Raw genomic sequence first — 26,988 nt, forward strand, 5'->3', positions numbered from 1 at the left:
GGTAGGTATACTGCAAGGGTTTTTAAACAGTTACCCTAAGAGTGTTTAAATATGGCTCTAAAAGGCCACTCTTGCACCTTGAGGTATGGCAGTGGTGTGCGTTCCGCCAGGTCTGTCTGTTTTTAGCGCCGCAACTACGTATGTTCTTTCATCCGTTGTTGCCAAGCAGCATGTATATCTGAGCAAATTAAAATGAACCTCCCTAAACGCTTATTTTTTTATTTGCTGTCGTTTCTTATGTTGTTGTCATCATTTGTAGTTTTAATCAGTGTGTAAATACGCATAAATGAGTACCAAATGCATTATTTCAACTCACCATTTTTATTTTACTGTACATTCATCAACGGAAACAGGAGCATTTCCTCTACCAACGTCACACAGAAGGATGATGTAAAATATGTAAGATGAGTGTGAAAAGCCTGAGAAGCTAAAAAAAATTAGAATTATGGAAGTAAATGGTGGTGAAGTATGGTCGCTAGTTATGATGCGGGTTCATTTTCATGACCAGCCACCACAATGAAGCTGGTGATCATTCAAGGCCTCTTGTTTGGTTTTTGTTATTCTGAACAGCTGTCACTGGTGCACCTTAGTGTGTGTTTAAATTTCTGTAGACGCCTACATTCAAGTTTTTATTACAGCTCGCACGTCAAGACGTAGACAGCGTTTATATCCGAGGAGTTTTGTGAGGTCGAACCAAGCCGAGCAAAGGAAACATTAGTCAAACTGACCATGAATTTAGAAAAGTGCTCATGATGGTTAACGAAAAAGTTTGTGAGGCAATAGTACCTGAAGATGCCTGAAGTTTAGTGCATGAATGCCTTGAGGGGTGAAAAAGGCGTACGAGGGCTCTTCCTGTAAAATGTTTGCGCTGCCCGCGTACAACAGGCTGGCTGTTGGCCTACGCATTTCGTGCACAGCGTACCTCGACGCCAAGCACAATCTCACGTTCAGGAAAGACGTTGATGAGGGGAACCTTTACTTTCATGGGAATTTGTGTTTCATCGCATACGCTGAATTTGTACTTTCTGACGAGTTTAGAGAGGACAGCCTTGAGTTCGAGCAGAGCGAGGCGCTTACCGATGCATTCACGCGGTCCAAAGCCGAACGAAACGGTGGACGCCGCGAGGCGCTCCCCATCGAGACGCTCGCTGAACCTGTCCGGATTGAAGTCGTAAGGGTCACTCCACAGATCGGCGTCGTGAAGAACATTCCACGTCGGCAAGATTATGTGTGAACCTTTCGGAATGACGTGGCCGCTTGTCAGCCGAGTGTCTTTGGTGCATATGCGCGACGTAACTAGCACCAAAGGCGGGTAGAGACGCAGACATTCTCGGATCACCGCGTCAAATCGCTTGAGTGCGTGCAAATCTTCGTAGCTGAGTACATCTTTGTCCGGGAAGAAAGACATCAGTTCATCGTGAAGCCGGCGCTGCTCTTCGGGGTGTCGAGCTAACTCGTAGAGTGTGAACGCTAACGTGCTGGCAGTTGTCTCGTAACCGGCAACCAGAAAGACGAAGCAATTAGACACAATGTGCGTGTCCTTGATGAAGCTGGTCTTGGGCCTAATGTCGCTCACTGCTGACGTCACTGTTTCATTGTGCCCCTCATTGTCGCTAGCGGCATTCTTCTGGGCCTCAACCATCAGCTGAACAATGTCCGCTACCGCAGGTGTTCCCTGCTTGCGCACTTGCAACACTTGATGCAGGTTGTCCTGCATGCTCGTGAACAGCCTCCCGTAGCTGAGCAGTGGAAATATGTATGACATAATGGTACCGAGTGAAGGCACAAGTATGCACACGTCATTGATGGCGTTCCCTGAATTCAACAGTATCTTTCGGATTGTGCTGATGACGGGATCATCCACGTTCTTCTGGCAGTCAGACTGCAAAGAAAGGAAGAAAATAAATTATTACACGCGTTACGGGAAGGAGTATCAATTCAAGCTAATGACAACCTAATTTAAGGGGATAGGAAGTTATAGGTGTTCGTTTGCCGCCACAATATGTCTTCCTCACGCAGAGAATAGTGAGTGAAGCTCACGGTTCACTTTCTTAGCCCAAATGGTTCCTAGGATTGCTACTCAATAAACAATTGTATCGGGCCAGTTGGTAAGGATCCATCTTGCTAAGAAGCGCAGCCACTATAACAAAGAACACACAACACAAGCGCTTGTGTTGTGTGTTCTTTGTTGTAGTGGCTGCGCTTCTTAGAAAGTAGGATTGCTAGTTGTGTTTACAGTTACACACGTATATTCTCCTTAGTGAAGTCGGACTAGCAGAGCTACTCAAAAAGTGAGAAGGCGCCAAGTTGTTTTCTTTCTTTTTTTTTTGCAGTGCAAGAGAAACTGGTAAAGCATGCACTGCTGATTATTGTCCATTCACTTTATTACAAATGGTTCCCTGAAACGTGGGAGTTGGGCTTGGGGCTTTTAATGAGGAAAAATGTGTGGCCACTGCAGAGCAATTTCTCAGCATCCATGAAAGTGTAGTGGGTGTCGCGTCAAGTTAAAGAAGACAAAAAATGGGGAGGGGCGAAGTATGCAGTTCGCTTTTAGTTAATGCGCGTGCTACGGATATTTATTGTTCAGCAACGCACCAGGGGAATCTCTCTACCAGCACTACACTGCAAGTCGTGATGCAGTGCTTACATATATGTGATGGATGGTGAACAGAAGCATGGGCAGTCTGTTTTTTTGAACCAAGAAACTTGCAGCAGACGCTGCCTCTGTCGGCGTTTTCTCTCATGGCCGAGGGTGCGAGCTGGTAGTGTAACGTTCACTGTGGAACGAGCACCTCCATAGTCACTGTTCTTGGCGGTGGCACTCTCTTTGGTGCTTAAACAAGTCAAACGTCACAATGACGATGCACGCCGACACCCTAAGGTGCTTTGGCCTTAGAACACACCGATGTTTCGCAGAATTTTAGATTGACGGATCCGCAACACGCGAGCAGATTGGTTGTGGAGTTATTGAAGCAGAAAAAGAACATGCACTAAGCTAATCACGCATTAATCAGTTTAAATCCTGTATTGGTAAGGGAATAAAAAGTTGTAAATGAGCGCCTGTCCTGTCTATGATTTTTTTTTTCAGTGTGCACTTTATTTTGGCACAAAGTTGATTACTATAAATGCACCAACTAGTCCCCAGCAGCGAGAACCAATGACAGGTCAAGGCGCTGACAAAAGTAACAACAACTAAAATATCGGGAGAGCAAAAGGTCGGCTGCGTGTAGAGGTTCGCATGCTTGTTTCTGTCGAGATTGTTCGAGCGCCACCGCGCCACTCTACTCCACGAATTGGGCCGCGCAGACCTTATCGCGGGCCTTCCCATAAGATCCAGGCGGAAAGATAAAACAACTTCATTTTCATTACTTTTATTCGGGTGGCTTCGTGGCAGTTGTACAGGCTTGAAAAGTGGAGCCCAGGGACCACTTTTTGTTTCACTCAGTGTCTCTCCTATAGCACTATATTGTACCTTAAAGGGCCCGTAAACCACCCACAGGTCGAAATTCCGTTGTGGTGGGGAAATTGTGCACGAATGTACGACGAAAATGGAGCCATCAGAATTTTTTGAAACGGTGCAGCTATAGCGGAGTTATACCACTGTCACACGGGCACCCGTGAAAGCCGTTTAACTTCCTCGTCCTTACGGCCACGAAGATGCGGTTCGTGTCACACGCCCACCCTTACACAAACGAAGGTAAACTGAGCATTTCGCAAAGGACGTTCAGCGATCTTCCTTTGCAGCGAAACGAGGTACTCGCGTTCCCAGCAGTCTAGAGGTCAGAGAAAAATTTCGAGCACTAAGTGGCCACAGTCAAAACAATAATACGCTTTGGCAATAGTAAAAGTTCTTCCGTTGTAGTGCTCATTCAGAACGCGTGTTTGTTTACATATATTTACGCCCGCCAGATTTCACTAACTCTCAACACCGATGCCCTACACTCCGTGCCTCACTAGTCGAGCCAGCCGGCGCCAAAAAATATTTCGTCCACGCATGTGGTTGTAGTCATCGCTGTGTCACTCATGGCTGAAGAACACATAATGTGCGCTCACGAGGCAAGGAAGTACAAGAACTTTCGTACACCGGCATGAAGACAGGCAACAAAACAACTAAAAGCACAATCTGGCCAGCGTCACTGGCAGCAACGCTACATTTAGCAAATTCGTTTTAATTTGGAATGATTTTTAATGGTTTGTTAGCCTCTTACATACCTAATAGTGCTTTTTTGTAAAAATTGCATAACGAGAATTAATAAAAAATAATAGAGATGAAATTTGAATACTTTTCCGAAAATAAAACAGCGCGAGCTGAGCTTCCTCGCGGCAACTGTTACAACCTTGTCATTGCCGTGGGACACTGCCACAACTCCTTCTCCGTCGAACCCACAAGGGGAGATTTACGTTGACGCTGTTCAACGGAGTTTAGTGGTGGCCGTGTGACAGGGGTAGTAGACGCGTTTTATTATCGAAACCGTTATGACCACACCTTTCACTCTTTCCTGCGCTTCCCTCCGCTGGTATCCTTTTCCACGCCGCATTTCCCTCTCGCCGAGCACCCCTCTCTTTTCCCTCTCAGTTTCGCGAGGGATACGTCATCGCTGGTGCGCTGCTTAAAACACCGTCTACTTCCGCCTGCCGCGACTCCGGCCGTCAACTCTCCGTCAGTTGTGTTGTAGCTGCGTGCTTGTTGGGGAACCGTGGCTGCCGTAATTGTGCCGGTATGAACCCTGCGTTGTCGCACGCCTTCAAAGGATCGCCAATGCGATGGATTCATACGGGGACACACCGTGCCTTGCACGTGTTGCACGCACGCGGGCAACACAAAAGCTGCTTGCAGACTGACCGGAAGTCATAAGCTCTCGCTCGACCAATCAGAGCATATTTGGCATATTTGGCTCGGCATGTCAGAGATGTAGCACGGCGAGTCACGTTGAGGCCTGAAAGGCCCGGAAAGGAGGAGGAATCGTTCCTTGGAGTTTGTGGTGCGCCGGCGGCTTGTAGCGCAGCCACGTATAAAATCGTTGATCGGGACGCCATTCTGCACACAATGCGAACGTTAGTTTGAAATGCTTGAAAAAAATATATATATTGTAGGTGGTTTAGGAGCCCTTTAAAATACGCGACATTTACCGATACACGAATTTATCGGTAAATGCAGATACAGGTACTCCTCTTGCGAGACGTCTATATAGACACAGCATACCCTCAAAAAAACTGATATTGCATCTAAGAAACAGGTATGTTCAGTACTGTCCAGCCCTGGTTCTAACTAGCCCAGTTTCCGAAATTACTACAGTCAAGTACGACACAGAATAGGCATCTAAGCTTCTTGTAAGGTAGGTAATGGTGATGAAAACTTCATTTAGGTCCAGAGAATACGCAGATCCTGTGCTATACGGCTAGTTCCACATAGGGATTGACGGCCAATTCGAGCTTGGCGGCCTGTTTGATGGCACTTTCATATTTTTATACATGCAAAAAATATTACTTTTATAGCAGTGATCGCCGCAACTCTAGAGTTGACAAAGAGCTGTTAGTAAGCTCAATATGGACCAAATATCATCCTCGAATCCTCCTCTATATACTCCTCTCCACTTCCGTTCGACAACACTGTGGTAGTCATTGCTGCATCAAACGTTCAAAACTAACAGCAGTGAGGCTTCCAGCAGAGAACAATCTCTGTCTTCAGTTCACACTTACGCTATTGAATATTATAATAATAATTGTCTCGGTTTAACGTCCCAAAACCACTATATATTTATGAGAAACGCCGCAGTGTATGGCTTGGAAATGTGGACCACCTGGGTATATTTAAAAGGCCCCTACATCTAAGCACACGTGCCTGAAGCACCCTCTCCTCTACCTAAAATGCAGTCGCCGCGGCCGGAATTCAATCCCGCGACCCGCTGGTCAGCAGCCGTGGGTCAGCAGCCGCTTAGCTACTAAAACGCCATGGCGGGTTCGTAAGATATTCAAGTAATTGTACTTTAGTACCTGCCATCCAAGAGAGCACTTGGTAATGACGTCCATTGAGACACCTTGAGACAGCTTGGAGAGATTTACAGCCGTGCGTCTGTGTGGGGGCACTTGCTCACCAAGGATTTCCAGCAGCGTGTCTGAACAATGATGTATAATGCCTAGCATTAGCTTCATCTTTGCTGAAGTGAAACTAGGATTGAGTAGATTTCGCACCGTCTTCCATTCATCCCCTGAAAAATAGAAATAAAGAAAGCATGGGTAAGAGACCAGTATCTACGCTGTTCTTGCCGTGTTACTGCAAGTATACTATGCACGATGCAATGTGCGTTTAGCGCAGGCTAAAATATACAAACTTAGGTTGCTATTGAAGCTAATCTCGTGATGCGACGGTACTCAGGGCAGAACGGGACGGTCGAACACCAAATATGTACCTTCCTCTCAGAGTTTTCGTTCAAAATGGGGTAGTATCAGAGGCCCTATACTATACGACACGTATGGCCAATATGGTGCATTCAACATGACTGTAAACTTCATCACTGAGAGACCAACTAATTTGACGAAATCTTTTCAATAATTTTATACTTAAGGCATGTGGGGACACGAAAAAAGCATATAAAAAGCACACGAATACGAGCGTCAAATTGAGTGCCAAGCGTATAGCAGATCTTCCAAGATTACCCACTTCAATGTACTCTCCAAACATACTGGTCACATAAACATGGCCTTCCAGTGAAACCGCTCATTATTTCCAAGTTTTTTTTTCCTAGAGTATTTAGGCCCGTGTTCACAAGCGCTCCTCGACTCGGACCTCGACTGGAACTGATCCATGAGGATTGTTTGGCATTGAAGAAATCGTCATTGACTGCAAAGGCTCCTCGAATTTAGTGAATCCTCAGTATGGGCCTAAAAAATCTCGAGGTAGCACAGGCGCTCTATTCAGCGCTTCTCACACACAGACACACACAAAAATTCTGGATTAATACGGCAAACCTAACATGATACGTCTGTTTTCTCTCCATATATTTTTATTTTTTGTGTTTCAGTGAATCATCATCCAACTCTTCGTAGTGCACACTCGTAAACCGACCAAGACTAGAATAACGTGGTTAATGGAATGGCAATCCTATAGGAATGACCTCGACGTTGAAACCACCATAATCGACTTTGAAGACTGGTTTAAGAATGTGCTTAAGATAGCCGAACGCTACACTAAAGACATACAGCCTAACGTTGGTGCACCCGCCATCGAAACACATCTCCTCCACCTTTGGGAGGCTAGAAGAGGACTTCTAAAACGGAGGAAGCAGCAAAAATTTAACAGAAAGTTACGGAAATGCATTTCTCTCCTCACCAAGCAATCTCAAAATTATGCGAGCCACTTGGCCAGGCAGAACTGGCACGCTTTCTGTGACAAGCTGCAGGGGACTCTGAGCAGCAAGAAGACCTAACATATGCTACGCACACTTCTGGCCACGCAACCCCCCAAAGCAGCACAGAAGCAGCACCTTCAGAGTCTTATTCGAAACTACGCCGGTACAGAAGAACAACTCCTAAAAGAAATACAAAAGAATCTCTGTGGCGATGCACCCACTCGGGCTTCAGTTCACACCAAAGAATACGCTGGTGCGCCAAACACTGAACTCGACCGGCCCTTCAGCCAGGCTGAACTTCACACAGCCCTAACGAAGTTGACAAGAAATACCAGCCCTGGAATAGACAGGATTGTCAACAGGCACTTGCGCAACCTACCGCACAAGGCCACCACGGCTCTTTTCCGATATTATATTGCAACGACTGCTGAGATAAAGGAGAGCTACCTGCAGTATGGAAGCACTCGGAAATCACAATGACTCTAAGCCTAACAAACCAGTCCGCATTGAGAGCCTCCACCCGATTTCTCTTACCTTGTGAGTGGGAAAGCTGTTCGAACATATGGTGCACGACCGCTTAACCCAGTACCTGGAAGACAGTGGACACCTACCGGACATCATGTTCGGCTTCAGGCAGCATCTTTCGACGCACGACGTGCTTTTGCTACTCAAAGAAGACCTCCTTGATCACCTCACCCATCGAAGAAAGTACTCCTTACTAGGAGTCAACGTCAAGGCGGCCTTTGATAACGTCAGCCACGACGCGATCCTTAACAACCTCGAAGGCGTTGGCTGCGGCATTAGAACCTACGCGTATGTCAGAAACTTTCTGACGGACCGTACGGCAACTGAGCATATGCAACATCCGCAGCAAAAGCTTCCAACTACCGAAAAAAGGCACGTTGCAGGGTTCGGTCATCTCGCCATTACTTTTCAATGTGGCTATGATAAATCTGGGAAAAATTTTTGACAAAGTACCAGATTTACGGCACGCGATCTATTCTGATGACATCACTCTCTGGACCAGGGCTTCGAACACTGGGAGACAAGAGACCTGCCTACAAACCGCCGTAGATACCAACGAACGGTATCTCAGAAACTGCGGTCTCTGCTGTGCCCCCGAGAAATCCGAGCACCTCGTCCTCAAAGCGAGAACAAGAGGCAGACCCCCTCTATACGGCGAGCCCATCCCTAGCGTAACGCTGAAAGTGACCTTAATTCCAAAAGTCGAGACCCTGCGAGTACTTGGGGTTAACATCTACAAGGATGGATCGGGAGCTGCCACCCTACCGAGACTCCAACGGACATTATTACAACTCACGCACCTCCTCAAGAGGATCGCGAATCAATGAAACGGACTCTAAGAGAATGACACGCTACGTTTATTGATGGCTCTGTTCACCAGCCGCAATACGTGTGGCACTCCGTACCTGAATTCGAAAACCGCTAAAATTGAAAAACCTAATATCATGATAAGAAAAACCACTGAAGTAGCCTTGGGACTTCCACCAATGGCCTCTACCACACGTCTCCTAAAGATGGGCGTCCACAACACGTGGCAAGAGCTCATCGAAACGCATAGAAACAGTCAGCTGGAGATGCTCAAACTGACGCCCACGGGGAGGTCGGTGCTCCGGTACCTCAACTACAGTGACACGTTCATCGCCGATGCACACCGGAAAAAGCGCATCCTGCTGTACGTTAGGGAGTCGCTGTCCATCGCACCTATTACACGCAACATGCATCCTACTTTCCACAAAAGTAGACGCAAGGCTACAGCTAACGCTATTGAACGAAAGTTTAAGCAAGACCTGGACGCCCGCTACACTGACACGGCCAAGTATCCGCATAAAAACGCATACGCTGTCAGCGTCGTAGATTCTCAAGGGCGAGAATTAGCGTTGGCCATGGTCAACGCACTCAATTCAGACGCCGCAGAAGAATCGGCAATCGCTCTAGCAACCACAACATGTACAGACGCCGCGGTTATTTTCACCGACTCGCAAGCAGCCTGCAAGAATTTTGCTAAAAGCTGTATCTCAGCCAATGCCATCAATATTTTGAAACGGCGAAGCACCCCACTCCAATACACTTGTATATTATGGGTGCCAGGACACGAGGGTCTGCAGAGAAATGAAGTGGCTCACACCGCTGCCCACGAGCATGTCAGCCTGGCTGCCCTGCTGTCAGCCCTACTGACAGGACATTCGACCCGTCGTTGAAGAATCAGAAGCTGTTCAAAACACCTACTCGTCGTTACTCCAGCATTACAGGCTGGAGCGACGAGTATACCCACCACCACACCCAAAATTAACAAAAGAGGAAAGCGTAATACTGAGACACCTGCAAAGGAGCACATACACACATGGGGCCCTAATTCACTGTCTCTACCCAACGAGATATAGCTCTATGTGCCCGCTTTGCAACGTACCGGACACCCTGGCACACTTGCTTCTTGCATGCCAGTGTATCTCCAGACGTAATTTGCAACAAAACATGACTGATAATGAAGCAGGACGGATGATAGAATACCTAACTGAAACGTGGGAGGTGAAGCTCGCCCTCGAGAACATAGAAGACCAACAATAACTCGTCGCCAGGGCCAAGAGGGCAGTAGAAGCCAGAGGGTTTCTGGACTAAGGAGCCCCCCCACCTCAGGGTGACACCGGGCATTGCTCGGGGCACTGTTTCAAAATAAACGTTTACTTCTCTCTCTCTCTCTCTCTCTCTCTTTCTCTCAGTGAATCTGCATTCTTACTGTTTCTGTAATGAAGCTAAGGAAAGCCGCATAAGTCTCTTCACCAAGGCAGTTTTCCAGGCAGCTGCTCAATCGTCTGGAACGTTACAGTCACACTATTTACACTCGCAGTTTCACTTCATGAGGTTAGCTGTCATAGGCGCGTGTTCAGGGGTGGGTGAAGGTTAGTCGCATCGCCCCGCCCTTTCTATTGTGTCAATGTATGGGCTGATTTTTCGCACCTCCCGCTTCCCACTAGGGCGACTAGATTGTTGGCCGACCTTGCCCCCTTCCCTTCTACACCCCCAAGCGCTGGCCTATGTTCATCGTGGCAAACCTTCTGTGATGATGCTCTAAAGTACTGGCAGCCACAGCCGGTTAGGGCTTTTAGAGTAGCAGTTTATTATCGCACTACACATTGACAGTGCACAGAAATTAGAAGTAACCGCTGAAGGCAGTATGTGTCGCATTGTGCCCTATTAGGTAGCTAACGTCGTGGCTCCGAGAAAGCTCCTGCTTGCTGTGAGGAGGGGGCTCTTTTGTTTATGTTGCCTTTTCTGTTGGGGTCATTTGCTCACTTCACCACGCCGTTATAAGATTATTGTCAATAGATGACAAGTCAGTGGAACTGTGGGACAGATTTAAATAAAATATGAGCAAAATTTCTCTCAACAATACTTAATTGCAGAATAGTTTGTTCATGCTGAAATATAGACTTGCTGCGCAAGCGGCAAGAAAACAGTTAAGAGACACGATGAAGCGCAGACTGCTAACTGCTTATTTTCGGTTAAAGGAGCCAATATACGTATAGGCATGCTTAGCACTGCGCCCTCACACTTATCACAAGACTAAGACTTCTTTAAAATTGTATCTGCAGAAAACGACAGCAGAGCAGTGAAACATGCACCTCATTTATAGCAAATGCCACAATCTTTTTATACGCAACCACAAAGTGTGCAGTGCCTACTTTTCAAGCTGAATTTTTACCTCTTCACTTTTATTTTTTACATTTCAGTGAGAAGCACAACACGTACAATGGCACTAAATTGGATTTATGAAGGAAAAAGAAAACATTAAGAACAAAAAACTGTAAAACAAGAATTCTCGGATCATCTGAAGCCAAATAAAAATGAACAACGAAGATAGTTAAAATGTCGGAAGAGAGTCAAGGTATTGAAATCATTAAAACGTTACGCTTTGTCATATAGGAAACATAACCGGAGAGTGCAGGTTATCTAAAATTATCAACTAAAGCTTGCTGTCTTACAACTATCTCTTTATTGCACTACGTATGCAATCTCTTGATCGGATACCTGGTGCAATCAAGACAAACGTTTGTGTAGGTGTATATGCATGCAAAAAGGGGCGCTGCGTACTATTCTGGCATCGGATAAGCATGAAAGCAAATATCTCACTTCGTTTTTTTTACCTAAGTGAGGATTATTACTCTATCATGAAGCTCAGGAAACTGGTGGATATTCAACTTAGCGAAAGGCAGGTGTGCCGGTACGGACTCAAGCAGACGAACGAAAGAAGAAATGTATGTGTTTGCTTTATCCCATTTCAATTGAGGTACTTGTTTTCGCAACCCATATTTCGCGTAATACAAAGCGTGTCCGAGCAGTATAGAAGACGTTACCTTTCAGACCTATGAGGCTGTTCAAAATGGATTCGATGTCGGTTACCATCGGTGGCCGATCGATGAATTCGTGGGCTCGTTTAACGAAGCATTCCTTCGCAATATTAATATCGCCAATGACAACTTTGGCAACCTCGCCTTCGTAGAAACCGTATATCTTTCCATACTTTTGGGCCCACTGCTCCATGACCTGCGTTGTAAGAACAAACAGGTGAAAATAGACAACATATGTTAAGTGGTTTTTGTGCTTAACGCGACATAGGTTGAAAACACCACAACGAAGTTAGTGTTGACGGAACTGAAACATTTAAGTGGCATATCATGAAAATCTATTGACGCCTTTTGTAGTAATAATTCACTAATCTTGGAGGCCTTAATGTGCCTTCGTACGCGTTTGCGTTCAGATTACGAATGGCGTATACGACGTCTTCTTTTCTTCTTTTTTAACGCGTAGGGGTGGGCTCCTACGCTTGAGATGGCGTTGCTTCACTAGGTTTACAACCACTGGCCTTGCCAGTACAAGGCATGCTACAGTCAGGCATCTTATGTATGCACGAGGACTGAAAGGGGAAGCGGGTGGTGTCTGCATAGAAGCTATGCATCAGAAAGTATAATAATGAGTGTTGGGGTTTAACGTACTAAAACCACCATACGAATATGAGAGAAGCCGAAGTAGAGGGCTGCGGAAATGTCGACCACCTATGCGTCGATTTCGTGCACCGAAGCGTTAAACACTGAGCCACTCTGGAGCACACCCTTGACTGGTAAAACGGCAAGCTACTTATATCTAACACTTACCGCTGCTAACAAGAATCTTGGCGCGGGGGATTCTGTTTTCAGCATTACCAGCAAGATGGCGCAATGAGCCTGTGTCGCCACATGGCGCGGCGGCGCCCGCTCTAATCTCCTACGCGTACTTTGCCCGGCTTAGAGAAGGGGAGCGATGCCGCCCCAGGCACCCTTATCTCGCGGTGGCGAGAAGGGGCAGGTCATACACCTTGGCTGGCCTCGGGCTTTACCTCTAACGATTCTGCTGTAGTTACCGGGTGCACCGAGGTCACTGCAATCATTTCAGTCTCTGTTTGCGAAAAGCACGCGATTTTCAGACACATCAAAGTAACAAATTCGACGCTTATACGCGTGCATCCATACCTGCGAGTACGTTTTGTGTGTCATTTGTGCGTGAGGAACGCGGGGCATTTTCCGATCTGCTATCTATTCTGCGCGTGGCCTTTGAATTCGTTGCGATCGCGTTCATTGCTTCGCTTTTCCGGCAAAGCTGTGACTTTTTTTTAACATACACCTTTAAAGGGCCAGTAAAGAGCACTGAAGTCAAAATTTTTTTAAAGAGATATATGCGCAGTTTTTCTTTGCGAACATGCTGCCACAAGAATTTTGTGAATACGTGCTATACTACGGATGTTAAAGGGGTAAGAACATCGGTCTAAGCTGGTTTCAATTTTTCGCATGGCCTCGCCCCCCCCCCCCCTTCTTTCTCCCATGAAGATTAAGGCGTAGCCCATTGTCGTGACTCCGCCCACTTTGGCAACGTGACACCACGTCAGCGATTGACGTGATTGGTGAACTCGATCAGTCGCAACGCACTTCCGCTTGCTGCGAAGCGTGGTTATTTGTTTACCGTTTGACGCACCAGCCGAAGGTGAATCGTGTAAGCGTAAGGTGCGAAGTGTCGATCACAAACGATCCGACGTACGTCGCGGGATGGCTGATTCGCTTCAGCCATGCAGCGTGCCGGGCCCCAGCGTGAGCAACCCGGCACCGATGCTTCTCCGCTGCCCATTCACTCGATTTGTAGTAGACGACAGAGCAACGCTTTTTACCCCTGTTGCTCATGTCAAGGGCGAAGTACATTCGTACGTGCGCACAGGCGCTGTAGTTGAAAGAGGAGTGTACACGTGCACGCGACAACTGCGAGGTTATTCTTGGGCTGGTTCTTTCACCGCAGTGCCAAGAAACAAGAGGGAGTTTTGTAGCTGTAGGTGGGGACAGGAACTGACGTTGACTTCACTACTGCTTTTCACAACTGATTTAGACCAATCGGCGAGCTGCGTGCTACGTGACGTCGCCGATTGCCGAGTCGACGTCACTGCACCTGCAATGGAGTCAGTCAGGCGTAGGAAAGATGCACAGGAATTTGTTTTTTTCAAAATAGAGGCTCTGCACGGCGCGCAGTGCTGTAGTATTCAGAAAACATGATCGCTGTTGTCTAATCTATGAATTTCCGAGCTTGTAGGGGGGGGGGGAAGGAGTGTAAAAAAGTCGGAGCTTGTTTACTGGCCCTTTAACATGCACACGGGCCTCAAGCGTTTCCACCTCCGTCGAAAATGCGGCTTCCATGGCCGGGATTCATTCCCGTGACTTGCAGGTCAGCAGCCGAGTGTCTCAGCCACTCGATTAACACTGAGGTAGGCCTCGAAAAGGGAACACGCACGATTGTTCAGCACAGAGGTTCAATTTTATCGTACTCGAACATTGGATGATATTCTTACAAGGAAATGTAAGAATATCATCAGGAAATGTTTGCAGGTATTTAAGAAGTTTATACGCGACGACAATGGCTGGCACACTGGCAGGGTAGAACCAGTCTCTATACACTTCGTAGTCTTTTCTTCCAGGCAGAGGCCCTCTACCGCTTTGTGCCCCAATCACACTACTGCCTTGTGCCACTACCCCGCGGTGTTAAAGCCCCGACCCGGCTCTTGTCACGAAAGCGGAGTGTTGGGTGACACATAAGGCTTCAGTCTTACGACGTGCACAACAGTAGATGGTGGTTGTGTTGAGTGTTCTTCATTGGCGACTCTCTGTATCTTGTAGGTGAGGTTAGTGACCTTGCGTAGAACTTTATATGGTCCGCCATGGCGAAATAAGAGCTTTCCTGATGTGACGATGTAGCGTCCAGAAGAGTACTAGAGAACCGGGTGCACACAAAACTTCACGGTGATGACCATCGTACCAATCTTTCTGTGAGGCTTGAGAAAGTATGGGCCATTCTCCGGTAATCTGTCGTGCTGCGTCGGCTCGTTCTATGGCATCGCGGACGTATGTGACAGGGGAGCTTGAACCAGCGGGAAGAAGTGTATCAAGACGCAGAGAGAGTTCACGTCCATAAAGAAGGTAGAACGGGGAATAGCCTGCGGTGTCATGTCTGGAGGAGTTGTAAGCGAAGATGACGTAAAGTAACATTGCGTCCCAGTCGCGGTGGTCTGGAGAAACCTACATCGACAACCAGTTGGTGATAGTGCCATTCAAGCGCTCTGTAAGTCCATTAGTTTGTGGATGGTATGTCGCTGTGAACTTGTGTTTCGTGGAACAGGAACGAACGATATCCTGGACGACGCGAGATATAAAGTATCGGCCTTGGTCAGTAACGAGCTGTCGAGGAGCACCGTGTTGCAAAATGATGTCATGCAGTAGAAAGTCGGCGACATCGGTAGCGCAGCTGCTTGGGAGAGCGCGGGTGATCGCGTAACGTGTTGCGTAATTGTTCACCACGGCCAATCGTTTGTTCCCGGATGCAGAAGTGGGAAATGGCTGGAGAAGGTCGAGCCATACGCGTAGAGTGGCTCAGCAGGGATCTTAATAGGGTGAAGAAGACCAGCTTGAAGCGTTGTTGGTCGTTTTCTACGTTGACAAAGGTCACAGCTGGCGACATTCTTTTGCACAGAGCGATATAGGCGTGGCTAGAAAAAATGGCGCCGGACGCGATCATAAGTGCGGGTGACTCCCAGGTGACCAGCGGCAGGTTCATCGTGAAGCTGCCGGAGAACATCTACTCGCAATCGGAAAGGAACGACGAGAAGGCGGTCAGGGCCATTAGGGCGCATGTTGTGGCGGTAGAGAACCCCTTAATGAAGGAAATACAAGTTCAAAGAAGTGGATGGAGTACCGGAACTCAGCCTCTCTATGATGGGAAGTAAATCCGGGTTGCGGCGTTGCTCAAAAGCGATATCAAGAAAGTCTGATATTGATAAGACGCAAGCCTCAGTAGCTCTCTCTGTGGCGTCTGGCGGATTCACTGGATACTGTGACAGGCAGTCGGCGTCCTGATGGAGGTGACCAGATTTATACACGACCTAGAAGGTTTATTCTTGGAGGCGGAGAGACCAACGACCAAGACGTCCCGTCGGATCCTTGAGCAACGAAAGCCAGCAGAGCGCATGTTGATCAGTTACAACAGTAAAACTGCGGCCGAAAGGGTACGGGCGAAATTTAGCGACAACTCAAACAAGAGCTCTTTCGGTGTTGGAATAGTTCTGCTCACAGGGGACAAAAGGCGGTGGCGTAGGCGATGACGCAGTCACGTCCATGCTGGCGCTGAGCTAAAACAGCACCAATTCCGTGGCCACTCGCGTCAGTACGAACTTCTGTCGATGCGGTATGATCGAAGTGGGCTAATATTGGCGTAGTCATGAGGGCTGCAATGAGCGCCGAAAATGCAGCACTTTGAGGCGAATTCCAAGTAAATGGGACGCCTTATTTAAGAAGCTCGGTGAGAGGCTGCGCAATATTGGCGAAATTCCGGATGAAGCGGCGAAAATAGGAGCACAAACCAAGGAAGCTCTGGACATCCTTAGGAGAAGAGGGCACGGGAAATTGAGTCACTGCGCGAATTTTGTCCGGATCGGGCTGTACTCCAGATGCGTTAACGAGGTGACGAATTACAGTTATTTCGCGACGGCTGAACGGCATTTGGAGGAGTTCAGCTGGAGACCAGCGTTGCGGAATACTTGGAGAATACTGGACAGTCGCTCAAGATGGCTTGCGAACGTCGGTGAAAAAACAATTATATCATCTAAGTAGCATAAGCAAGTGGACCATTTGAAGCCACGCAGAAGGGAATCCATCATGCGCTCAAAGGTGGCCGGCGCATTACAAAGCCCAAACGGCATTACTTTAAATTGGTATAACCCATCGGGGGTTACAAATGCTGTTTTTTCTCGGTCCCGTGGGTCGACAGCGATCTGCCAATAACCAGATCAAAGGACAATGGACGAGAAAAACTTTGCGCCATAAAGGCAATCAAGGGCGTCATCTATTCTTCGTAAGGGGTAAACGTTCTTCTTAGTGACCTTGTTGAGATGTCTATAGTCGACGCAAAACCGTCATGTGTTGTCCTTCTTCTTGACAAGCACGACCGGGAATGCCCACGGACTAGATGAGTGTTCGACGAGGCCTTTGGCGAGCATTTTCTCGACCTCTTTCTGGATGACAGAGCATTTACAGTGGAAACACGGTAAAGGCGGCGATGTATTGGGTTGGCATCGGCGGTGTTGATGTGATGGGTCACAACTGATGTCTGGTCTAAAGGGCGGTTGTCAAGATCAAATATGTCCGCATAGGATGTCATGAGACGGTGGAGGTCTTGTGCTTTGGAGGGCGAAAGATCTGGCGCTATCAATTCGGCAATGTCAATGCTTGAAAGGTTCGGCGCAGTGAGCAGGTTGCCGTGCGGAGTAGGTTGCTCAGCTGACAGTTCAGATATATCACACTCTTTCATTGACGACATGACGCCTAGTTTAATACCAGCAGGCAGCACGTGCGTGGAGAGACTAAAATTCAAAAGAGACTTAAATAGTTCTGGCTGTGGTGTGCTCTCACCACGGTATGGAGAACAGGATTGAAATGCTTTAGCACAACGTCTGTAATTGGTTAAACGACATATTCACCATTACACAAAGGCGGATCACACATGAGCTGCACGCAAGTCGTGGCTTATGGCGCAAGATGCAGGAACTCACACAGATGCACAAAGGCGAGTTTGAGCATCACGGGCAACAGCGGCGTTTAAAGGTAGTTCCAGCTTAAGAAGGCCCGTCGAGCAGTCGATAAGGGCGGAGGACGCAGAGAGAAAGTCGAGACCGAGATTCACGTCATGTGGGCACTGCTAAAGCACGGGGAACAACACGAGGATCTGACGGCCAGCAATACACACGTGACAGCTACACATGCCAAGAACGGTAGATGTGCTCCCATCGGCAAGTATTACTGTACACTTAGGAGGAGGCGTGATCACTTTTCGCAGTTTAATAGAGACACCAGCGTTCAGGACTGAAATTTGTGCGCCAGTGTCTATGAGGGCTGTAGTAATGATTACGTCATCCACCAAAACGTCCGAAATATTGCGGCGTGTAGGAATCGTCAACAGAAGATTTGAAGACCGGGTCGTTAATGCAGCGTCACCTCCGGGAGCTGCATAGTCTAGTTTCCCGAGGTTGAGGGCCCAGGTCGTGCAGGGGACCTGGGTCTAGGAAAAATCTGTGAGAGAGATCGCGGCCTTGGGGTGATGGTGACCGGCTGAACTTTCGGCCCTGAACGTTAGTAGCAGCAGGCTGGGGATCGTGCGGTGTAAAAAACTGGCGAGAGTCGCCTTCAAAGCGACGCCATGTCCCAGTGTTCCAGGATGAATTGGACGTCCAACGATTGCGACAGTAGCGCGCAATGTGTCCGGCGCGAGAGCAGTGAAAGCAGATCGGTCGATCATTTGACGCCCTCCATTCAGAAGGGTTCCGGTAGCGGGAAGGGTAGCGTGAAGGGTACACCGGGTTCTCGTTAACTGAAGCTGAACTCTTGGTAGTGCGAACAGCGTAAACAGGTGCGATGCCGAGATTTTCTATTTTTTTGGTTAACGACGGCTTGAATGAGGGAGTTGGTGGAAGCGTTATCTCGAGGGCCGTCGGAAGTAACGGCTGCAGGAGCCATGGATTCGAGTTCGCGGTGAATTATTCAGGTCACATTTTCGGATGATGTAGCTTGCGTGAACTTGGGGCTGTCTTCGCACGTCGAAGTGGCTGCAGTATTAGGCCGATGCGCAAACTGGCGGTATATGCGACGGTACTTGGCGTGTTCGAAGCGCTGACATTGCTTCACAACCACGTCGACAGTGGCGCAATCTTTAACGATCAATAGGTTAAAAGCGTCGTCGGCAATTCCTTTCATTGTGTAGGCAATTTTCTCAGTTTTGCTCATGTTCTAGTCCACTTTTTGACAGAGGCCTATACGTCCTGTATATAAGACATATATGACTCCATCAATGTCTGCACGCGACATTCCAGGTCTTTCCTCGGGGGCAACTGTCGCCCAAATGGCCTGCTGAACAACTCGACAAGCTTCAGTTTGCAAATGACCCAGCTGGTCAACTCCGACTCATGCATCTCATACCAGGTGAGTGCCGTATCCCGCAAGTAAAATACCACGTAGGCCAGCATCAACGTGGTGTCCCACCTATATTATTCACTAACGCGCTCGTACAATGCGACCCAATCTTCGACATTCACCTTGTCCTTGCCTGTGCCCGAGAAGGTTCCGCGGTCTCGTGGAAGCAGGAGAATCAGAGGAGGCCGCTGCTGCTGCGGCTGCTGTTGCTTTTGTGGGTTTGCCTGTTGAGCCATTAGAAAAAATTGAAGCTGGCGACCACTCCGAAGTTCCGTGTAGGTTTGCCAGGAGAGCCGGGTAGGCGTACCCAGCACCTCCACCAATAATCTTACAAGGAAAACGTATATATGCGGATGTTTACAATGTTTACACACGACGATAATGGCTGGCACACTGTTGGGCTGGGAGCAGTCTCTGTCCACTTCGTAGTGTTTTCTTCCAGGCAGAGACCCTCTTGCGCTTTGTGCCCCGATCCCACTACTGCCTTGTTGCAGTATCCGCAGGCACCTGGGCGGGTGGTCCACGATTCACGGTACCCATCTATGTCTCCTGCGGCAAGTGCTGGCCCCTGGCAGTCAGTGCGAATTTATACGGCAGGGCGGCGCTGGACTACAAAGTTTACTATCGCCCGGGGGGCTGGGGATCATTGTTCAGAAGCCACACACCTGGTAACTATCCTATTTCTACGGGCAACTTCCGAATTTTCGACAGACCTCTATATTTTGTGCGCTCAGCTGTAAATTTCTTGAAAAGCATTTCTAACACTTCTATAATAGGAAAATTATAAAAGAAAAAGTCAGCGGTCTTTCAACGTTTGGGGTCTTCATCTATCGCACAGAAAGCACTCCTTAGGTCACTTTTGTTGCAGTACGGTAATTTCGAGCGTAACAGCGTACCCAAATTGTCGAAGGGGCTATTAGCTTATAAGAAATCTGATACGAGCTTGTTCGCAGCGCATCTTCCGTAGATTTCTTTGTTGTGCACATACAAGGCTGTACAAAATAGAACCACGTAACTATGTGTATATGTGCACATATGTGTGCATACGCGTGCTTTCATTTTGTCCTGCCGTGTATGTTCGCTGCAAAGGAAGCCTTCTAGCTGTGACTGGTGAGAACACATCTTGTTCATTATTTACACACATGCGCAACCACCACAAATTCAGGAACACAAGTATAAGTGCCGACGTCTGAAAAAAAGCAAACCCTACGAAAAAGGCGCAGTACAGTCACAGCGAAAGCTGGAAGAGCGGCTTTTCAGAGCCTTTTATAAACACTCATTGGGTAACTGCTGCTAGCACACTTGCTAGATGCCCACTATGGAATTAATTATAAAATATATAGGTTAGTAGGCCCGCATTCGCTATGCTATTTTTTCGTAATTGTTCTGAGAAGCGTGGTACACTGTAAGCAAAAACTATCCGAGTTCGGGGTTTTTGCGGCTCATGACCTCTGAAAACTCTCTCGCGTTGAAAATTACTACCTCGTGTTGGAGTAAAAGATGGTACATGACATAGTTTTACTAGCACCTTTGACGCACGTAGGTAAAAATGTCAAATCCAGTTTTACCACGTAGGGAGTTTTCTATCACGTGATTTTTAACCTGCGTTTCGAGTTTATTACCACGTGACTGCAAGGTGCAGCTGCTTCAGCGGCTTTTGCCCCATTGCCCCATACCCCCCTAGTGACGCTCTCAGTGAATCCTGAAGGTACGCGAGGACCACAGATATTGTTTTTTTTTTTTGCATCGTCGTTCTTCATGGTTGACCTCGGGTCAACTGTTGTAGGCCCGTGTGCTCAGATTTGGGTGCACGTTAAAGAACCCCAGGTGGTCGAAATTTCCGGAGCCCTCCACTACGGCGTCTCTCATAACCATATGGTGGTTTTGGGACGTTAGACCCCACATATCAATCAATCACCTCGGGTCAAGGCACTTTCACAGGAACTAGGGGCAGCATAAGCACAACCAGCCAGAACAGCATTCTGTGAACGAAAAAAAAAGGAGAAGAGGGGGCTTTAAAAAAATTAAAAACGTGCTGTGGAATGTTGTCCTGCATATTTTCGCAAATTGTTGGCTTTTGCTCTGTGGTGGCTCTGGAGACAGACGGTGCAAGAAGCTCGGGATCTGTGTGTCTGGTTGAGTTGATGGATCTCACGTGTTTCCTACATCATCGAGCGACCGTGAGCTTCCGCACGCACCTTCGAACCTGCACTGTCGGGGATATTTCGCTACCGTGCCGAATCGCGAAGATCTACCAGTGCTAACAAAATCAATCTGATGTCATCGGCCATGCTTGCTTCCTGGAGAAGCGATAAGCAAAACGCTTCACTATGTCGTCGGCACTGAGCCGCGGCCGCTAGTGAACAGAGGGAGTGTGTCGCCGGGGCAGGTGAAAGAAGCATCGCATATATTTTGACCCAGAGAAGACGACGTCTGGGTCAAAATACGGAGTAAAGTTCTGCCAGAATCGCCCGCCTCATGCACCAAATGTTCTCAAACATGTAGCACGAAGCCGATAAGAGGCAGACGGAACCAACAATAAGTGGCTGCCGGTGAGCATGAAGGAACCCAGATGGTGGTCCTTCTCTTTTGTTGGAAGTACATACATCGCCGCGTGTCCGTAAGACTCTGCAGATAGCAGACACGTGTTCATTTGTGTCTGAAACGATGAGGAAGTTCGCACAGGATATGTATTCTGTGATCGCCAGCTGTGTTTCATCGCATAGCGGTGCTCCTCGAAAAGGCCTAGTACGCCGTCGGTAAGAAGCTTGTAAGCAGACGTGTACGGCTCTTCTACCCCGTTGTCATGAATACGTGCTGCTACTGTGTTTGTGCACCATCGCTCAATGAAAATCATTGAGCTGCCATGGTTTGTGTGTACTTAGGTACATTTTATGGACTTGTGCATGAGCAGTGCTAACACGTGTGGGGCCAAGAGCTCAGTGTGCCAACTAATAATTAAATAACAAAAAAGGTGAGATTGGGTAGATTTATAATAAAAAGGTCGGTGTGATATTTAGCGGCCTGCAGCCCACCTCAAGTTTACGGTTGCACCTTTAACTTTTGTTGTTAATCGATGCAAAAAAGGAGCTCTCCTACCGGTACTGCACGGCTGGTCAAAAAGTCGTGCCTATATATACCGGATTGTTGAAGTGTAGTCGAGTAACGCGTGCAGTCAGTTCAAGTGGTGTTTTGTTCTGCATTTGTTGCGTGTGCGTGTTTGTCTGTATGTGAATCTATGTGTCATCAATTCTGCCGTCATTTGATATTTATTAAATTTTCGGACCACGGGCCAATGCACTCGTCAACCTTTATTTTTTACCACCGGAAATATCTCCCAGAAATCACCTCAAAGACATTGTGAATGCAGTAAAATATTACTCTCTCTATACTAGCTCCAAACCTCATTAGGGTAAATAATTACTATCCTTCCTACGTTCAATAACTCAGTTAGCACGAGAGTAACTTTTTACTTCGATAGTAGGTGGTAAAAAATAAAGAAATAGGAAACGTAGTGTGCTAGAGGACAAGTGGTTTACCCAGTTTTTTAGGTTATTTCAGGTCATTTTTGTTTAGTGTTTATCCGCTAAACTGTTGCGAGGAAATTTGTGCCAATTGTTCATGTGATTAATGCCGATGAGGAATTATGTCTGAAGTGGGTGTGCGCCATAGTTATAAGCTGAATAAAAACAAGCTTTTTTTAATGGGTTGGAGCAATGGACGACCCACCCGTTGCGCTATTTGCATTGTGCGATGACTGGTTGTTCTTTCGCTGTTTTAAAATGCTTTACGAGTCGTTAACGCGATTGCTTTCCCGACATGAAGCCTGCTTAAGGAAAGTTTGCCAACAACCCCGATTAGCGGCGTTGCTCAGTGGTGAAATTCTGGGCTGGCATCTGGCGGATCCAGGTTCAAGCCCCACTGTGGCAGTGGTGTCAGGTTTTTTTTTTCTAATTTCGTGCTATGTTATTACGGACAATGGCGGCGGCGGCGGGCAACTATGGCGCTGCGCGAAATCCGAGTTGTGATCTCATAGCAGCTTTCACTGTAAAACTCGATTGGCAATGGCTCAGAGCTGTTAAGGACGTTGGTGCTGCTCTGAGAAAGAACAAATTAAACTACACGCAAGCGTTCTTGTTTTACATACACGTTTTTCATGTTTTTTGGTGATACAAGTTTCGCGTGATACTAATAGTTTCGGTGAACCACGGGATTTTCATCACCGTGGTCTTACTATTTATAGTTCCAAGGTCTAGACGTCTTACTAGACGTCTTACACATGCAGTGCCAAAGTGCCGACGGAAGTTAATACATTGGGGCAAAATGTTCATTGATGTGATTTGTTATAGCAAAAAAAAAATGACGCCAGTCTCAAAAGCCCCGCTGTTTTCAGAACGTGAACCTCTTTCAGTGTAACAACTCAAAACTAAAGTTTTTTTATATACGGGAGGCTAGTACAGATATACGTTATTCACCGGCTAATACGCTACTCCCTATATTAATGTGAAACAGAGAAAAGCAGGATTCTGGCATCGGAGGTGATGAGCCTCTACGTGGCGTCAATTTTCAAGACAGTGTTAGGAACCATACCATTTTTTTTCATAGGCAGTTCCTTCTGGTACTAATTTATATTCGTCAGGGAGTGCAGTATTACCCCTTTCAGTTCTAAGATTTCCTTTGGCGCAACCATATATTGTTCTTGAAGGGAATAGGTGGTAAATACTTCTGTATTGAGAATATGCACACTAAGGGTTTAAAACGTAAGACTATAAGTAATGCCATGCGGGAATATTTTACGGCGTTTAAAGATGATCCGGCAAATATGACTAAAAAAACTGAATGATTGCGCTTATCTGCTACGGTATACAGCGCCATCAACCATGCTACGAGCGAAAGTGCCTTCCGCAGGCAGCGTGGCTAAATGAGTGGCAGCACTAGATCATTTTTCAAGGTCCTTAGATGAAACAATTTTGCAAGGTAGCATGACTCATTGTTCTCGATGCCGTCCTCTTCCCTCTCTCGCTTAACTATCTTTTTTTCTGCCACCGGCGTCAGTAATTGGTCCATTTTTTGCACGTGATCTTGCAAATGGCTAGTGACGTTATTTATTGTTATGCAAAGGTTCAAAGAATAGTACGCATGCGCATATGGCCGAAGTCGGATTCTCGCCATGACTAAAGACAAAATTGTGGCCAGAACATAAACTGAAGAGGAGGAGAATTTCTCATAGCGCCATGTCGGCCAAGAGTGTTTCACAGGCTCGTTCAATGCAATATGATTTTTTCAACAATGCCGGGTTTCATAAAACAACAGAAAATGGTTTCGCTCTCTTCAACTTATCTTGTGCTATCAAAAATGAAGCACGTCATGAAGTGTAGCTATGAAATATTTCACGTGAATGCTATTGTGCAAATTCATTGTTGTACGTCGTCGCGGATTACTGAAGCGAGTTTATTTGCCAATTTGTCGAACGCCCGGAGCGCGTCTAATGTGCGTGTAGCGCATGCCAGTTGTTACAAATACTTGTGCGTATGCAGATATACAGAGCAGATGGAGCGTGTAATCAACGCACCCTCAGCAACATTTCACGCTTGAGCAGTTGAACACATCGCGGCATAAAGGAGCCGAAACGCGTTGCATAGCGACACCTCACCAGTAGAACTCTCACTTTCCAGGCAGATCCGTGCCCTGCATCAAAATGATTTGGCGTCACAGTTGTCAAAATGGGAACAATTAAAAAAACTGACATCGCAGTGCTGCTAGTCAAGCCTTTATGGCCGTGGTTTTTCTTGTGTGTGTACAAGGCGGCTGTAATCACTCGTCACAACGTCACGCCCTGTGGTCACTAATTAGATCCAGCAAAAAGCGCATTCTCTTTGTCGCAGCCCGAACAAAACACATTTGGAGAACTGAACAAGTTATAACAGGACGAACTACCATGTACGACGTGAGACGCCATGGCTCGTGGTGTAAAATAAAGAAGTGCACAACGTTGCCAGTTCAGTAACGCACATCCCGCAATCGCTCCTGTGTTGCGCCGTTCATGTTCATTTAGGTAAAGGCCTATTCTACGACTGATTTCCTTTCACTTTGTGTCATTTACATCTACTCACCGTATACCAAGTGAACCCAAACAGTCGCTTTTTGATGAAACTTTTGAACCTTCTAGGGCGTGCTTCAGGAACGTAGGCTAGGAGAAAAGAGAAAGTTGTCGCTATCTTGTAAACTTGTTTCATCTTGGGACCTTAATTGCTTACGGTGGTACAGAGCACGGAAGCGCCGTCGTCCCTGATAGAAAGAAAGTCCTTTGCGCGCTGTTGTTGCGTTCGAAGTTCGGCTGCGAGAACGCGGTAGCACCCTTGGGCTGTCAGGTGGTTTCATCCCATATTTCGAAGCGTTTCCTTAAATGCAGAAGAAACCACTACACAACTAGTACATGAAAGAACAATTTTATTGGTCGTTTTGAAATGCCGTCTTAAATGAAACGAAATATGTCTTCAAGTGAATATTCAAATTTTGTGTAACCGACCTTAGTGAATACACAATAATTGAGAGCTATCTAGTATATACGCTCACGAGCGTCAGCTGACGGCAAACCATGGTTTCAATCAGTTGCGTTTAACAATTTGTTTTAAATTTTTGATCTTGCTACGTGAGTTACCCTAAAAATAAAGTAAAGATGAGCTTTTCCTAACGTTGAACTTCAAATAGGGTTCACCTAAATAAAAAAAACTAAATTTTAAATAAGTTCGATAATACGCATTTGAGCTACAATTGCCACATTTGTAGAATAGCTTCAACATGTCACGCTCTCACAGCCCACCAAGCTTTAGAGCATTTCAAAATTGAAATCATTAAGAACAAAAGTCACAGCTTTGCCGCACAGGTGAAGCAATGAATGCGATAGCAACAAATGGGAAGGTCACGCGCAGAATGGCAAGTAGATGGAAACGTGCCCCGAGTTTCTCACGCACAAGTGACACACGAAACGTACTCATAGGTACAGATGCACGCGAAAAAGTGTCTCAGTTGTAACTTCGCTGTGTCTAAAAAGCGAGCACTTTTCGCAAACGGAGATGGTACAACAATTGCACTGACCTTTGTGTGCGCCATAACTACAACAGAATGCTTCCAGAGCGAGCCGCACGCCAGTCAAGGCGTTTAATCCTCTCCACCGGGAGATAAGGGCGCGTGACAGACCGTCCACACACCTCCTCTGCGCGGACCAAAGTATGCGTGAGAGATGAGTGACGCCGCGTGCGCATTGCGCCATCTTGCTGATAATGCTGAAAACACGATAGCTCCCCTCTGAGATGCCCGCCTGCAGCGTTAAGTGGTAGATAAAAATAGCTTGAAGTTTAAGCGTTGAAGGCGGTACTTCTGCGTAGCTCAGTGGTTAACGCCTCACATTCACTACGCGGAGGTCCCCCGATCGATTTGGCGCGCTGTGGTTTGATTTTTTTCTGGAGTTTTTAGTTCTTCCTAATTTATATATATATATATATATATATATACATATATATATATATATATATATATATATATATATATATATATATATATATATATATATATATATATATATATACGGTGCATGACGCCGACGCCTGCGGCGAAATCTAGCCAAGAGTGTGTCCATATACTTGCTATCACAATAATAAGGTGAATTTGGAGAACACATGTTGCTTATTTAGCACTTCACTGGAAACACTTATTTAAAACGCTGTAGGCCTATAAGCTCAGATTTGGGTGCACGTTAAAAAGCCCTAGGTAGTCGTAATTTCCGGAGCCCTCCATCATGGCGTCTGTCATATTCATATGGTGGTTTTGGGACGTTAAAAATTACATGCCAATAATATATTGATCAATCAATCGATCATTTGATCAATCAGAAACTGAAGCGATTTTCAGACGCTCTTTATTAGGTGCACATTTTGAACAAAGATGTCTGAAGCATTGTGATATTCTTGATATTGTATCTTCACCAATTTTGATGAATTTCTCACGCTCGAAAATGGTGTCTTCTCATTGCATGAATTCATTATCTTTCATTCTTTGATTATGGATTTCTTGAGTTTGCAAAGTCCCCT

At 46.7% G+C, this 26,988-nt stretch overlaps 1 protein-coding gene across 1 annotated transcript in view; it reads right to left on the reverse strand.

Moving 5' to 3' along the window:
• Positions 1-302: 302 nt before the first annotated feature.
• The window catches only part of LOC119160887 (cytochrome P450 3A5), a 101,499-nt gene continuing 74,813 nt past the window's right edge, over positions 303-26,988 (reverse strand). Inside the window, exons 3-5 of the mRNA XM_037413157.2 lie at positions 11,726-11,915; positions 5,995-6,209; positions 303-1,882 (exon numbers count right to left, since the gene is read on the reverse strand). Coding sequence (XP_037269054.1) covers positions 899-1,882; positions 5,995-6,209; positions 11,726-11,915 — 1,389 coding nt within the window. The 3' untranslated portion in view covers positions 303-898. The remainder of the gene's footprint in view (positions 1,883-5,994; positions 6,210-11,725; positions 11,916-26,988) is intronic.

The sequence above is a fragment of the Rhipicephalus microplus genome, chromosome X (genome assembly GCF_043290135.1).
Source record: "Rhipicephalus microplus isolate Deutch F79 chromosome X, USDA_Rmic, whole genome shotgun sequence".
Lineage (NCBI taxonomy): Eukaryota > Metazoa > Arthropoda > Arachnida > Ixodida > Ixodidae > Rhipicephalus > Rhipicephalus microplus.